The following is a 17202-nucleotide window of genomic DNA, read 5'->3' on the forward strand; positions in this document are numbered from 1 at the left end:
AATTAAAATTGTGTAGGAGTTGAGAAGTTAAGCAGTTCCAATAGTGCAGGGGTGGGCCAGCCCCAGTCCCCAATGACCACCAGCAGGTCTTCAGGATATCCCTGCTTAAGCACAGGTGGCTTTGACTGAGCCACCCGTGCTGAAGCAGGGATATCCTGAAAACCTGACCTGCTGGTGGTGGTCATTGGGACTGGCCCATCCCTGTAATAGTAATTTCACTGAGTTGGCCACATCAGTGGTATGTTTAACACATGACCCGATCACTTGACTCTGAGTATGGCACTAGAAGGTGGGGTAAAGGAAATAGGTTTAAAGGGGAAAGGGTTCCAACATGGTTAACGTATGAATGAACTGTAGCCAAAGCAGCAAAATACAAGTAGACCTGGTATTTTTTACCCTTTCAGCAAAGCAGACGTTACTAGTAAATATTCACCCTGCAATTAAAATTATCTGATGGCAGTCAAACCACCACTACGATGTTTTACTGGGACATTAACAGTGATCATTATAAAAGCAGACGAGCGCGACATCCACAGCAAACTGTGCAGCACACTAATAAGACGGGGTTACGCTGCGTATGACAGTTACCAGGGTTACAGAGACAAAGGGAAAATGCTGACCTGGCAGGTCCCAGCTGTTAAAGTTAACATTCACAACCCATGCTAACTATGAATCATTTCAAATGGCAAACAGAACTAGATCACGGTCTCAACAATTAATCCTATTCTCTCCATGACCCCCACCAAAGTAGATTGCAAGCTCTTTGGTACAAAGTTCTGTGTAGTGTTCTTTATCCTTTACACTGTATTGGCAGCCTAGCTCATTCTGAATCGCCTGTATATACATACAGGTCTTGCATAAGTATCTGGCCTCTAGTTGCCCACTCTCCCCCAACCTCACGGGCCTCTATTTTCCTGCTCTACCCAAACTTCACAGGCCTCTATTTCCCCACCACCCATGCTCCCCACCCCTCAAAACACCTATATTTGCCCGGCACACAACCTCACACTCTTTTTTGCCAACCACCCCAACCTCACACACCTCCAGTTGACCTACTCTCACGGTACCCTAGTTGCCTGCCCCCACCAACCAGCCTATAATAACCCACCCCCACGGGTCCCTATTTGCCTACCCCCCCCCCCCCCTCAAACACACACCCCCCAAACACACCCCTAGTTGCCGCCTCCCGTCCAGCCTCTAACTGCACTCCCCCCACCCCACACAACCACAAGGGCCGCTATTTGCCTCCCCAAAAAAACACACCCCTAGTTGCCCTGCTCCCCCAAACTCGCACCCGTTGTTGCCTCCCCCCGTCCAGTCTCTAATTGCCCTCCCCCCTCGCGGGCCCCTATTTGCCCTATCCAAAAACACACCCCTAGTTGCCCCCCCCCTTCCTCCTTATGAAAAGGGCAGAGCCGGCACTTACTAGGGGTCATTGGTGAAGCGGGGCGTGCGGGGCGGCTGGTAGCCGTACAGGTGACAGTACAGCACATCGAAGCAGAAGCAGCACATCTCGGCCGACACCACCATCTTCCTGGAGCCGGGGCTCAGGCCGCAGGCCGGGGACAGGCCGTTCCCGCAGCCCAGCGAGAAGCCGTTCACCCGGGCGGCGCTCCCTCCTCCCCCGGTTCCCCCCAGCTCCCCGTTGCAATGCGAGCCGGCCGCTCCCCCCGGGCCACCGCCGCCGGAGGAGGAGGGCGGGGAGCTGGACAGCTTCTGCTTCTTCACCCCGCAGCAGCCCGCCGCCATCTTGGAACAGTCTCCCACGCACCGCTTCCGACCCATGCTCCTGTGCGTCGAGCGTCACCCCTCCTCCCCCCCGTGCGTCACGCACGAGGCGGCGTGGTGACGTGTTTGGCGCTCCGCCTTCTCCTGCTGTCAGTCACGCGCGGGGGAAGCCACGCCCACTCCCTTTTTAGCCGCCCCCGGCTGCAGCTTGGGAGGAGTGTTCAGGCCCTGCGGGGAGAGAGAAGGGGGAGGAGTCAGTGGGGAGAGCAGGAAGGGGGAGGAGTCCGTGGGGACAGCTGGAAGGGGAGGGGTCAGTGTGGACAGCTGGAAGGGGGAGGGGTCAGTGGGGAGAGCATAAAAGTGGGAGGAGTCAGTGGGGACAGCTGGAAGGGGAGGGGCCAGTGGGACATCTGGAAGGGGGAGGAGCCAGTGGTGAACATCTGGAAGGGGAGGAGTCAGTGGGGACAGCTGGAATGGGAGGGGTCAGTGGGGACACCTGGAAGGGGGAGGAGCCAGTGGGGACATCTGGAAGGGGAGGAGTCAGTGGGGACAGCTGGAAGGGAAGGGGTCAGTGGGGACAGCTGGAAGGGGAGGGGTCAGTGGGGACACCTGGAAGGGGGAAGAGCCAGTGGGGACAGCTGGAAGGGGAGGGGTCAGTGGGGACAGCTGGAAGGGGAGGGGCCAGTGGGGACAGCTGGAAGGGGAGGAGTCAGTGGGGACAGCTGGAAGGGGTCAGTGGGGACAGCTGGAAAGGGAGGAGGCAGTGGGAACACCTGGAAGGGGGAGGAGCCAGTGGGGACAGCTGGAAGGGGAGGGGTCAGTGGGGACACCTGGAAGGGGGAGGAGCCAGTGGGGACACCTGGAAGGGGAGGGTCAGTGGGGACAGCTGGAAGGGAAAAGGGTCAGTGGGGACACCTGGAAGGGGGAGGAGCCAGTGGGGACATCTGGAAGGGGAGGGGTCAGTGGGGACATCTGGAAGGGGAGGAGTCAGTGGGGACCGCTGGAAGGGGAGGCGTCAGTGGGGACGGCTGGAAGGGGAGGGGTCAGTGGGGACACCTGGAAGGGGGAGGAGCCAGTGGGGACAGCTGGAAGGGGTCAGTGGGGACAGCTGGAAAGGGAGGAGACAGTGGGAACACCTGGAAGGGGGAGGAGCCAGTGGGGACAGCTGGAAGGGGAGGGGTCAGTGGGGACACCTGGAAGGGGGAGGAGCCAGTGGGGACACCTGGAAGGGGAGGAGCCAGTGGGGACAGCTGGAAGGGGAGGGGTCAGTGGGGACACCTGGAAGGGGGAGGAGCCAGTGGGGACAGCTGGAAGGGGATGGGTCAGTGGGGACATCTGGAAGGGGAGGAGTCAGTGGGGACAGCTGGAAGGGGAGGCGTCAGTGGGGACGGCTGGAAGGGGAGGGGTCAGTGGGGACACCTGGAAGGGGGAGGAGCCAGTGGGGACACCTGGAAGGGGAGGGGTCAGTGGGGACAGCTGGAAGGGAAGGGGTCAGTGGGGACAGCTGGAAGGGAAGGGGTCAGTGGGGACAGCTGGAAAGGGAGGAGTCAGTGGGGACGGCTGGAAGGGGAGGGGTCAGTGGGGACACCTGGAAGGGGGAGGAGCCAGTGGGGACAGCTGGAAGGGGAGGGGTCAGTGGGGACACCTGGAAGGGGGATGAGCCAGTGGGGACAGCTGGAAGGGGAGGGGTCAGTGGGGACACCTGGAAGGGGGAGGAGCCAGTGGGGACATCTGGAAGGGGAGAAATCAGTGGGGACATCTGGAAGGGGAGGAGTCAGTGGGGACACCTGGAAGGGGGATGAGCCAGTGGGGACAGCTGGAAGGGGAGAGGTCAGTGGGGACACCTGGAAGGGGGAGGAGCCAGTGGGGACATCTGGAAGGGGAGAAATCAGTGGGGACATCTGGAAGGGGAGGAGTCAGTGGGGACAGCTGGAAGGGGAGGCGTCAGTGGGGACGGCTGGAAGGGGAGGGGTCATTGGGGACACCTGGAAGGGGGAGGAGCCAGTGGGGACAGCTGGAAGGGAAGGGGTCAGTGGGGACAGCTGGAAAGGGAGGAGTCAGTGGGGACGGCTGGAAGGGGAGGGGTCAGTGGGGACACCTGGAAGGGGGAGGAGCCAGTGGGGACAGCTGGAAGGGGAGGGGTCAGTAGGGACACCTGGAAGGGGGAGGAGCCAGTGGGGACAGCTGGAAGGGGAGGGGTCAGTGGGGACAGCTGGAAAGGGAGGAGTCCGTGGGGACGGCTGGAAGGGGAGGGGTCAGTGGGGACAGCTGGAAGGGGAGGGGTCAGTGGGGACAGCTGGAGGGGGAGCAGTCAGTGGGGACAGCTGGAAGGGGGGAGGGGGTCAGTGGGGACAGCTGGAAGGGGAGGGGTCAGTGGGGACAGCTGGAGGGGGAGGAGTCAGTGGGGACAGCTGGAATGGGGAGGAGCCAGTGGGGACAGCTGGAAGGGGAGGGGTCAGTGGGGACACCTTGAAGGGGGAGGAGCCAGTGGGGACACCTGGAAGGGGGAGGAGCCAGTGGGAGCAGTTGGAAGGGGGAGAAGTTAGTGTGGGAACAGCTGGCAGGGGGGAACACACAGCAGGTCTGTAGTAATATATACATATCATTTTGTTAAAGGATTAAGGCACGCACCTAAATAGAATAGACCAGACTACAGGAGAGGGTGCTGTTATCAGAGTACCTACAAGGTCCTATACAAAAATAACAAAGGGATAGACGCACCAAAAATATACTAAATATCTTTTTTTCGCTCAACGTTTCGGCTTCCCTCTGGAGTCACCCAGAGGGTCGCCGAAATGTTCTGCCAATAAAAGCCCCCCCCCCGCCTTTTTTTGCATATTTTTGGTGTGCCTATCCCTTTATTTTATACGCACACGTACACGCACACGCACACGCTGAAGGAGTGGCTCAGTGAGTGAAGGCATTGGCTGGGTTTGAAGCAGGGGAGCCTGGTTCAATTCCTGGTGTCAGCTCCTTCTGATGTTGTGCAAGTCATCTTATCTCCCTCTGCGACAGGCACCAAAAAATATTGATTGTAAGCTCTATTGGGCAGGGACTGTGCCTGCAAAGATTTCTCTATACAGTGCTACACACACTAGCAGCGCTATAGAAGAAAAAAAAGATATATATATATATATATATATATATATATATACACACACACACACACACACACACACACACACACACACACACACACACACACACACACACACACACACACACACACACACACACACACACACACACACACACACACACACACACACACACACACACACACATATGTTATACAGTGGTTGAAATGCTGAAAGTGTGCTTGGGTGCAGAGCGCAATCCCTATACGGAGACACAATTAAAGGATTTATATTTATTCTTCATGGGAATGAATGCTGAACAGTGCAGTGAGAGGGGATCAAAAACAGCTGTTTCCAGATGAGCCACAACAACACACAAACATTAATAAGAACTATTGATTAAAAACAGAAAACTTCTGGATAGTTTTACAATGGAACCTGTGATTAGGGTAAGCCCAATTGAATACATTTGTATGTTGCTTTAAAATCAATACAATGATGTAAAGAAGATGCTGTTTTCTGGTAATAATGCACTTAAACTGCTGTCTCTTGACAGAACAAACATTGAAGACTTACAAAAAACCGTAGCAATGCTCATTCTAATAAATATATATATATTGTATACTGAAAAAACAGTTTTTTTAAATATATTGTATACTGTACATACATGTGGGTGTGAAAGTGCTTGTTTTTTTCATTGCCAGCAGCAGGATGGCACTACACAAAGAAGTTATAAATTAAATGAGATTTTAGAGCAGGGAAGCTCAACTCCAGTCCTCAAGACCCCTCCAACAGGTCAGGTTTTCAAGATAACCCTGCTTCAGCACAGGTGGCCCAGTCTTTGACTGAGCCGCTGATTGAACCATCTGTGCTGAAGCTGGGATATCCTTAAAACCTGACCTGTTAGGGAGGGGCTTGTGGACTAGTGTTGCGCACCGCTTTTTTTGATCATTTATAATTCCATTTGTTTACAATACATTTTATAAATCATCTCTCAGGAATTCTGCCCGTCTCAGCTGTACTTAACCAAGTTATTTCCGTTCCCAACCTCCTGCCACACCCACTTCCTTGGAAGAGGAACCGCAAAGCAGATACACACAGACCCCTCTGGCAGTGAAGGTGTTAAAGCAGCCATGTCCTTTATTCGTTTCTAGATAACATACTTTTTTTTTTTCTGGCTAATGCAAAATCTTACAAAGTACAATCCCCAAACAGATGAAATCCCAAGTACAGAAAAAGTCACAGTACAAAAATGTTGTTTCCAATCATATATTGTCCCCTTCTCTCTGTATTTGATTGTTCCTTTTTTTTTATTTATCCCTAGAGAGGCAGAGACCTATTTGTATTATTATTTTTTATATAAAGCGCTGACATATTCCTGCAGTGTGAATAACAATACAACCACAACTTTGGCAGAGTAGGTGAAAATTGCAAACCTGTTTTAGAGGTGAATTCACGCTCTCAATGTCTTTCTGGAGGCGATTGCTCCAGAACGGAACACGTCTCCAAATAACAGATGAGGCTGGGGGGGAGGGGGGGATCCGGGCCATTTTGGGTAATAACGATAACTGCAACATATGACCTTAACCCCTAATCCTAACCAATCATATTCCTAACCCTAACAACCCCAATATTCCTAACCTTAAACTCCTAACCCTGAAACCCCTAATATTCCTAATCTTAAAACCCTAAATACTCTAATCCCTAATATTCCTAATCTTCAAACCCTACCCACTAACCCTAATGTAAACGCCCCTGACCATAGTATTCCTAACCTTAACCCCTAACAAGCCTAAACCCTGCGGCAAATTGTCCCACATTGGCTAAACTGTTGTGACCATGTGACCACAGCAAATTGTACCAGTCCTTGGAGATACCCCCCACAATATCTCGAACTTCTCTCTGCTGATGTAAAACCTTGTGTTCCCTATCCATGTGCTGATGGGCCATTTCGTGTTGGTTGGCCTTTCTTCAGAGATCTTAAGCAATTTAAACCACTACGTTCTTCCTTCGTGGGTCACTGGTGAGGCGTCACCTTGAGCATTGGGTTCAATTCTGGAGTCCATATCTCCGAAAGGATACAAATAAATTGGAGATTGCGCAAGAAAGGGACGCTAGAATGGTGCATGAGTTACAGCAGGGGGGCTCAACTCCAGCCCTGAAAGGCAAGGGTTTAAGGATATCCCTGCTTCAGCAAAGGAGACCTAATCAAAATGATTGAGCCACAGCACTACCTGTGCTGAAGCAGGGATATCCTTCAATCGTAACCTGTTGGTGGCCCTTGAAGACTGGAGTTGAGCCCGCCCCCCCATCTACAGCATAAGACTTATCAAGAAAGACTAAAGGACCTTAATATGTGCACCTATAAGCAGGAGTGTCCAACTCCGGTCCCCGAGCACCACCAACATATCAGGTTATAAGAATATCTTGCTTCAGGATAGGGATATCTTTAAAACAGGACCTGTTGGTGGCCTGGACGACTGGAGTTAGCCACCGGCAGGGTTGCGCAAACTGAGGGGGAGCGCGAGATTTTCTTGGCGGGGCACGGTTCCTACAGAGGCCCCGCACTCTTCCCCAACACATTTAAATTAAATGCATTGGGATGGCGCGAATGCCTCTGTAAGTTCCCTTACCTGATCTACGGTGTCATATGATGTTGTGGCATCAGAAATAACCGGGGGGAGAACAGACAGGGGGGCGCATCCTTAAAAGTTTGCACACCCTTGCCTTAGGCCTTGATTATACCAAGAGCTGCAAGGCGGCAGCGCTGTCCTGTGACGTCACCCTGCACTGCCGCCGAGCAGCATCTTGATTATACCGGGGAGACAGAGCAGAGGAGGCGCGGAGGCGTGGCTGCGAGCGGTTTACCCTCATTGGCTGAACCGTTCACGTGACACGGCCATCGCCAGAGAAAAACACATTTTGAAGTCTCTTCCCTGGCCGTCCGCTTCACGAGAAAAGGGTGGTGGATACATGGAATTGCAGCCCAGCAGAAGTGGTAGGGCCTAATACAGCAAGGGAATTCAAACCTGCGTGGGGTAGAGACAAGGCGACATCCCAAATATGAAAGAGCGCCACAAGGATCAAAGAGCATCTGAGGTTTTACAGCTGATGGGGAAATGGACAGACATGGGGGGGGTCACGTGGGACAGGAGAATGGGCAGACACGGGGGCCACGTGGGACAGGAGAATGGGCAGGCAAGGGGCCACGTGGGACAGGAGAATGGGCAGAGACGGGGGTACCTGGTTCGTACCTGCCGTTACATTCTGTGTTTGCATGGTTTTTTTCAGCACACGTCCTGTGACATATTCCTGGGCTCGTGTGACCACAAAACCTGAACATTTCTGCGTTGCTAAGTGCTGGATGTCAGTCTTCACGCTCCAGTTTCCCCCAAAATAAATACATGGGCAAACTATGTACGTCTGGAGGACTGGAGCTGAGAACCCCTGGTGTAGCTAATATAGCACCCCTGCTAGAGTTAGAAAATCACTGCATGTCAGCCCTGGTTGCTGTAGGCAGTGTAGGGGTTACATCCTCACCAGACCTCAGTACATGTGATTTAGTCACAATGTAGTCACGATGTTGTGTCTAATATGTTGCACTTGTATAGGGGCAGTGTAACTTTTAATTCTACAAGTTGCTAGATGGTCACATGTACAGTATATGGTGTGACCAGGTTGCAACATTTATTCTGCCCAGATACTGGGGTAGAATATTGTTCACACCCCCTGACTATAAAAGTTTGGAACATTTTGTACTCAGACCCCAATTAACATGAGGAGGACCCCTCTTTGCCATCCAGGAGGACTTCAGGAGATCTCCAAGCTCTTCTAGCCTGTAAGGCAAGCAGCAGAACCCCTTGTATTGTTTTCAGTGCTAGGGCAAAGTCCCCAGTGTTAGGGAGGCGGTGGGGCGGAGGGGGGCCTTATGGACCAGTGATCCAGTAAGCCTACTCTACAGTAGAGCGTATTTCCCCATGGGGTTTCAAGAGGAAAGTCCTAGAGGGGAGTGCCAGGGATTTCAGTGGGTCATTCCCTGACCTGTCCTGCGCAGGCAAGAGACTCTCAGTGAGAGTGAGCGCTACAAGTCTCATAGCAAGAGGAAACTGGACTCCAGAGTCCCAACGCATTGAAAACCAGTGCTGTTTGTGATGCCTAAGTTCTGTCCTAATAAATCCCAAATTAAAAGTTCCTGCCACCCTCTTTCTTCACCCCCGCACCCCCCCCCCCTCCTCACACAAGCCAGCGAGGAGCCAGAGCGTGAGTACCAGGCCAATGGTAAGAGATACTTACCTCCGTGGGAGGTGCCGGTATCTCTGTGGAGTTTAAAGGTCCTGATCACGCTGGACAATTGGAAGTCGCAAGGGATGACATCACAGCCTCCTATTGGCCAGTGTGACACAAGACATTTAAACGCCACCATTTCTTTAGACACGCCGTTCCCTGGCTGCAGAGATAATGACACCCCCTACGGAGGTACGCATCTCTGCCATCTTTTAGGCAGCATTATATAAATAATGAAGAAGAAAGGGGTACAAATGAAGAAATGTTGGGTTTTTGTATAAATTGAAACTCCAGCTCTGCACGGACATTATCGTGATATAGACGAATGTTTTACTGCTGTCTTTATTCTGGAAGCGAGCGTCGTTCAATTTGATTTTCCATCTCTAATTTTCTACTCATTAACATTATATGGCTCAGAAACTTGCACCAAATGTACTGGGGTTGATACAATTATATTTCTTGCATTTGAGGAAGTTTAGGACGATGGCTGTGAAAAGCTGCAGTTCAGTCAATATCCTGCATGTGTGTTTTTTTAATAAATCAGTTCTGTAGTAAGAAAAAATACTTTTAGCATTTTCTGTTTTTAAAAAAACAACTTTGAAAGACCAATTTTCTTGTATTCTATTTTAACAACTATTTGCTAAGGCACTGCCCCTTCATGTCCTGTCACAAGCCCTGGCACACCCCTTTGTCAGCCCTGCCCTCCCTCTAGCACATGTCAGTGCAGGAGTGCTCATGAATATTCACGAGCTTCCACTGAGTGACAGAAGCAGAAGAAAAACATATGCCAGCTCTAATTATGTCACCAAATTTCGACCTATCAATACATGGAGAACGAATTGACCTGCAGCTATACAGTTCTTTAGGTAAGTAGAGATTGCTCACATGAAACTATTGAAGTAAAAAAATAAATTAGAAAAAAAAAAAAGACTGAACTGCAGCTTTAAAGAGCTTCCAATCCAGTGAAGGTACTTTAAGGACGGCAGTGCATTTGCAATCACATTGCATTCTGTTTGTGGCAGATCCTGCAGAGACGGCAAATTGAAATGATTGATGTCTGATTTCCACCAAAAATCCAAGGACTGTTACATAGACAGCGCACTGCATGGCAATAGTGCGCAAGGACAGACGCAGTCAGGGTCAGGCTATATTTATCTAAGGGCCGTGACTAGAGCACCTGAGAAAAAACAAGCCATAATTCACATTAAAAAACTTTATTATTTGAATGTTTGCATCTGCTCCAAGCGGTCTGGGACATTTGGCTGTGGCTGTTTCGCCGCAACCGAATCTCCGCCGCAGGAATCGTCCGCCGCCAGCTGCTTCACCACTAAGGTAAGTCACTAACTTTCGCCCTTACCCTTAAACCCCCTAATCTTAATAGCTAGTACTAACGCTACCCCCTACTCTAAAAACCTTAAACCCTTACCAGAAAAACCCTAAAGTTAACCCCCTACCCCAATTGCTAAAACCCCTAGATACCCCCTAAACGCTAAAACTTCTTAAGTTATCTCGCTACCTTAAAATGAACCCCATACCCAATGACTTACCATACAGGAGAAGCAGGAGGGACCCCCTGTGGCCAAACGCCGGGGGGAATTCGGTCGCGGTGCTCCAAGTGCAATAACTTGTGCATTGAAAACCTTACATCTCCCAGGTGTATACCGTCACAGAACTAGAGGTCATTTTCCATGGGCGCTATAGGTGAAATGTGGCTGCCCACAGGGCAAAGCTTGATACATCCCATTTTTACACATGTATCTGCCAACTCCTTCTTTGCTCCATCCAACCACGTCCCAAATCTCTCAGGGACAAACAGGGAGCAAAATACCGTCACACTCTGAACCCTCGCTTCCCGCCAAAGAACCGACCAATAAAAGTCTGTTTAACTTGCTATAAGTGGAGGTGAAGCTAAAGCAGCAATCCCGTCCGTGATTGAAATACGTTTTTTACAGTGCAGAACCACGCTGCAGGGACCCCGATACTCAGTTTTCTGTGCTGGTTCCCTTCCTGGATATTTAAAGATGGCGCTGGCGGCCATCCAATAGGAAGCCGCCATGTCATTCATTCCAGCTTCCTATTGTCCCGTACTTTGGTGAGACGGAGAGGAGACCCCGGCACAGACTTTACATCTGGGGAGTCTGGGGGTCTCCGGAAGGGCATAGTTCAGTGCTGCCCCCCCCCCCCTGCCGGTTGAAACACTGTAAAAATAAATTAAAACAAGCCACAGTGCTTTAAGTCACGTGCAGGGAAACGGAGCATCAAAGCATTAATTCTACATTCCCCACCTTTTTTCTTTTCTTATTTGTTTATGTAAAGCGTGTGACAATGTATAATTCTACATTCTTACCTACGCTGGCAACTGTTTGGTGCTCCTGTTATAAATGTGCAAAAATCCACTTTGTGTGCCTAACATAATGGCCGCCTTTCAGTTTCAATCAATCCTTCAGTCAGTGTAGAATCCAATGGGTAAAAAAGCGGAGCACAGCGTTGCAAAAATATGGGGCTACAAAATAAAGGCTAAATTAAAAGCACCTTTATTTAGTCTGGTGCCAACATGGAAAACAGGTCAGTCATTCTGACGCGTTTCGCACTTTTTGAAAGAGTGTATTTCTCTGTTGTAATAGGTAGTTAATATAACATAACATCAGCCCCCAGGCGGAAATGACGCAACGCTGATTTGGCGCGAAGTCTGCGGTACAAAGAAGATTGGATGAGGCAAGCCTCAATCCATCTGCCGATCACAGCGACACCTACTGGATGGAGGCTCAAGTCACCATATTATCTATAACACATAGAAAAAAGAATATAAAGATACAATTACGTCCTTACTTCTGTCAGTGTAACTCAGCAGCTACAATGTTTCCTGATATTACTAAGGTAACATTGTCGTTACAGTTTGCAGCTCAAAATGCTGGGAACATTGGCAACAAATGATCACAAAGAGGAAAGGGTTGCAAAGATCTTGCACTGCTGGGGAGGTGTGCTAAAGCCTGCTATAGAAATCAAAGTCTCCATGCTCTAAACAGAACAGCGCTATTTCCAGCTCCGTGCGGGGCCAAGGTTTATGTATGCGGTGTAAATTATCAGCCACGGGGTTACTCATATTCTTCGTTAAGCAGGTGTGTATAAGGGATCTGTCCAAATATTCAGGATGAATGCTTACATGAAGTGACATCACCTTCTCCGAAGCTACCATGGCCATCATGCCTCCTTGCAATCTCTGCCCTCACAGGAAGTAAGCCTCACTTTGAACTTTAACTGCCAGCAGCTGCCTCTGGCCTTTAAGTAGCAGGCAGTTGCTATCCAACCTTGCTCGTGCAAAGTACTTGTTACCTTGTCCTGTCTGAGCTATGCCTTCCCTTTGTTTTGCCTGCCGCCTGCCTCGACCTCGGAACCGAACATGACTACTCTTTGCCTGCCGCCTGCCTCGACCTCGGAACTGGACCTGACTACTCTTTGCCTGCTGCCTGCCTCGACATCGGAACTGGACGTGACTACACTTTGCCTGCCGCCAGCCTCGACCCGGAACCGTACCTGACTACTCTTTGCCTGCCGCCTGCCTCAACCTCAGAACTGGACCTGACTACTCTTTGCCTGCGTCGACCTGGAACCGTACCTGACTATCCCTGCATCCCAGGCCAAGGTCTGTGTATTATTCCCTACCTCTGCCCTGCGGGTCGTATCATGTTCATCAACGTTACAGTATGTTTAAGGTGGGTCTTAAAGGTGGATAGAGAGGGTGCTAGTCGGGTATTGAGGGGAAGGGAATTCCAGAGGTGTGGGGCAGTCAGTGAGAGAGGTTTAATGCGGGAGAGGGCTTTAGATACAAAAGCGGTAGAGAAAAGACATCCTTGAGCAGAACGCAAGAGTCGCGATGGTGTATAGGGAGAGATTAGGGCTGAGATGTAAGGAGGAGCAGAAGAGTGTAAAGCTTTAAACATGAGGAGGAGAATTGAATGTGTGATACGAGATTTGATAGGAAGCCAGGAGAGGGATTTCATGAGGGGAGACGCTTAGACAGATCTAGGAAAGAGTAGAGTGATTCTGGCAGCAGCGTTTAGGATAGATTGTAGGGGAGACAGGTGAGAGGCAGGATGGCCGGACAGCAGGAGGTTACAGTAGTCGAGAAGGGAGAGAATGATGGCCTGAGTCAGAGTTTTAGCATTAGAGTGACAGAGGAAAGGGCGAATCTTTGTAATATTGCGGAAAGATGTGCTCATTTGCATGTCATTACCCAGAATCCCTGGCTGCATTGGAAGCACTGTTTGCTAAGCGATAATGGGGAAATAAAAGGTTGCGGATCCGTCTGAGACGTGAGTGCACCACCAGTGGTATTTTTATTTAGTGTACAAGAGAAGATGTTAAGCGCCTGTGGGGCTCAGCTATTATGTAGCGAAGCTGCTTCCTGATGCTGGAGAAGAACTTTGTTCCGTTTATTTGAATGGATCTGATCTCTTCTCCAGCTTTGGGAAGCAGGATCCCTGCATAATGCCCAGCGTAACTTGCTTCCATAGAACGATCCTGTCTCCCTTCAAGTAACTGTTACGTCTTGTATCTCGGGATACATAAATATGCTCTGCATTCTCTCCGGGAACACGGGATTCAAGCAGATTTGCTACTTGCATTTTTCGGTTTCACTAAGGATGGCACTTTGCAAACAAAAAAACAGAACAGGTTGAACAATATACCTTTGACTTTAAGGGCTGACAAACAGTCTTATTTAAAGACTTTAGCTAAAAATGGTTATAAACAACAAAACCCTCAAAGCATTTGTTTACTATGGATATTTGAAAAGTTGAAAACACATTATATATATATATATATATATATATATATATATATATATATATATATATATATATATATATATATATATATATATATATATATATATATATATATAAAACACCTACACTTCTTTTATTCATTTTAAAGGTGTCAGGGGCCCTCACTCATTATGACTGAGCCACTGATTGAACCACCTGTGCTGAAGCAGGGATATGCTGAAAACCTGACCTGTTGGTGGCCCTTGAGGACTGGAGTTGGCCTCCCCTGATCTAGAGGATTTGAACCCCACTCGTTGCTGTGCTATCAGCCCGTGTTTTCACTAGCAAGCTGTATAATAAGCAGAGGGTGTTATACAAGGAGCGTGGCCCGCACACACTGTCCTGCATCCAGGCAAGCTGTATAATAAGCAGAGGGTGTTATACAAGGAGCGTGGCTCGCACACACTGTCCTGCATCCAGGCAAGCTGTATAATAAGCAGAGGGTGTTATACAAGGAGCATGGCCCGCACACACTGTCCTGCATCCAGGCAAGCCGTATAATAAGCAGAGGGTGTTATACAAGGAGCATGGCTCGCACACACTGTCCTGCATCCAGGCAAGCTGTATAATAAGCAGAGGGTGTTATACAAGGAGCATGGCCCGCACACACTGTCCTGCATCCAGGCAAGCTGTATAATAAGCAGAGGGTGTTATACAAGGAGCATGGCTCGCACACACTGTCCTGCATCCAGGCAAGCTGTATAATAAGCAGAGGGTGTTATACAAGGAGCGTGGCCCGCACACACTGTTCTGCATCCAGGCAAGCGGAAGCTCAAGGTTTGTTACAGCAGCAAATCTTATTATTTTTATCTCATTTCACACCGGCTTGTCACCTCCGACGCGTCATTGCGAACGCTTTGTTCCAAGGTCTAATGCTAATGGAGTCATTTACCGAGCCCAGCAGGAAAATAAATAGCGCAGTCTCCCGCGGATCGTACGCTTACACCCGGACAGGGTTAAAATGCAGTTCTTCCAAAAAATTCATCTTGGAAGTGAGTTCAGTGTGATCCAGATTATAAACCTTATTTTTGTATTTCCTAGTTGTTTTTTTTTTTTAGACTATTTGATTGTTTTATTTACATTGTTAGAGAGGTGTGTGTGTGTGTTTCTTTTTTTTCTTTCAATTTTTAAACAATTTGCCATTTTTCTAACTTGTGAAAGCAGCAAAACACGTGAAATCTTATGTTTTTTGTTTCTAAATAAATCAGTTCTGTATTATTAGATAATGGTGACAGTTTTTTTTAAATTTCATTTCTACAGCAGGTTTATCCCACCTCCCCGGCAGTGCAAGGTCTTTGCAACACTTTCCTATTTGTGATAATTTGTTGCCAGTGTTCCCAGCAGTTTGAGCTGCAAACTGTAAAAAAATAAATAGATAATGTTACCTTAGTAATATCAGGATACATTGTAGCTGCTGAGTTACGGAATGGGACATTTGATTGCGGCCCGTTTCGCTGCGACCATATCCCCGCCATTCGGCAGCAGACGGACCCTCTGCCGCTGGAATCACCGCTGGAGCCCGCTTCTAAGGTAAATTTTATTACTGTTTAGGTTGGGGGTTAATTTAAGGGGGTTTTCGTGGTTAGGTTAGGGATTTTAGGGTAGGGGGTTTTACTGTAGTTGGTGTTAGGGTAAGGGCTTAGGGTAGTTGGTGTTAGGGTAAGGGCTTAGGGTAGGGATTTTAGGGTAGTTGGTGTAAGGGTTTAGGGTAGGGGTTTAAGGCACTTACCTTAGCAGTGCATGGGTCTGCGGCGGCAGGTTCCGGCGGCGGGGTGAGTCGCGGCGAAGGGTCATTTGGTTGCGGCGAAACGTCCCGATCAAATGTTCTAGACCGGCTGAGTTACACGGACTGAAGGATTGATTGAAACTGAAAGGCGGCCATTATGTTAGGCACACAATTAGGATTTTGACAGATTTATATCGGGAGCACCAAACGATTGCCGCAGGCAAGAATGCAGAATTATAAATTGTCACGTTTTACATAAGCAAATGAGAAAATATAAAAAGGGGGCGATGTAGTATTGCTGCTTTAACATACATACGCTGTGATGTCCATCTTTGCAACTTCGTTCTGTTTATTTATTATGGGATATGAGGATTTATAGTGTGGGTCCATGATATCATACGTCCCGCCTGTGAGTTCCTCTGTGTTATCTACCGCCTGCAGCTCAATAAAACGTTTAATAGATCTGCGGTCGAGAGATAACACATAAAGAGAAGTAAGAGGTTTTAGCCTTTGGGTGTATAACCTTACATGTGCCGTGAGATCTTTCCTGGCTAGGTTTAATAGAGCTGCAGGCGGCAGATAACACAGACGGGCTGACAGGCGGGGCGTATGATATCATGGACCCTCCAAATCCTCATATCCCAGAAAAAACTAAAACAAGCTGCAAAGAAGAATATTACAGAAAATATATTTATGTTCATGCGTGTTAGAAAAAGGTCACATTGGTGTATAAATAAGCCTATAGGGAACCATGTTAAAAATGGTTTTTGAAGCAAAAAGTGTGTGCTCATTTGCATGTCATTTCCCAGAATCACTTGCTGCAGTGGAAGTGCTGTGTGCTTAGTGATAATGGGGAAAGGCGGGGTTGCAGACCTGCCTAAGACATGCAGATGAGCATACAGTTGTATTTACATTTGCATATTTGCTTTGCTGTGGAGGGTTTTTGTCACTTTTTTTTGCTCACCATAACTTAACTCAGTATGGTTTTCCCCATCCTTTAGCTTCTCTGCATACTCAGTTAACCAACCCCACACTGATGAGACCCATTAAGGTCAAAACACACTGATGAGACCCATTAAGGTCAAAACAGCTGTCTGTGGGTGAGTGCTCCTCTCGGCCTGCACAGCTATGACCAAATGCAGTACCATCCTATCTGGGGCTTCAGTAGGAAAGGTCTGTGGCAAGCATTTGGCACTCTAGCTCGTTGAGAGGTGGTGTCCAGGCCCCGGACCACAGAACCCCTGAGCCTTCGGGCTAAGGGGGGATGGCATTTGAACAACCAGCCCTTCGGGGCTGGGGTGCACCCGCACAACCCTCGTAAGAGGGGTGATGAACTCCCTTGCGGGCCTTGGGCCAGAGGGAGGAAGAGATGGATGTCCTGAATCCTAATGGAGGAAGGCATCAATGTCCCTGGAGACCTAGGCTTTCGGGCTGAAATCTTCAGGGAACCCGTACCGAGGGCGGGTCTGACTTCGGTTGGACAGTCCAAGGGCATGCTCCCGAACCACTGAAGTGAATTGGGATCTGATGAACGAGAGGGGAAAGTACCCCCCAACCCTCT

The 17202-nt window shown here is 49.2% G+C and overlaps 1 protein-coding gene across 5 annotated transcripts in view; it reads right to left on the reverse strand.

The window, feature by feature from the left end:
• AMMECR1 (AMMECR nuclear protein 1) overlaps positions 1–17202 on the reverse strand; it is a 65473-nt gene that overhangs the window by 35968 nt on the left and 12303 nt on the right. For all 5 annotated transcript variants that reach the window (XR_012788433.1, XR_012788434.1, XM_075573462.1 and 2 more), the window contains exon 2: positions 1427–1956. Coding sequence is in view for 3 of the 5 variants with exons in the window: in XM_075573462.1 (XP_075429577.1) it covers positions 1427–1785 (359 nt within the window). In the remaining 2 variants the exon portion in view is untranslated. The remainder of the gene's footprint in view (positions 1–1426; positions 1957–17202) is intronic.

Source organism: Ascaphus truei, chromosome 16, assembly GCF_040206685.1.
Source record: "Ascaphus truei isolate aAscTru1 chromosome 16, aAscTru1.hap1, whole genome shotgun sequence".
Taxonomy (NCBI): domain Eukaryota; kingdom Metazoa; phylum Chordata; class Amphibia; order Anura; family Ascaphidae; genus Ascaphus; species Ascaphus truei.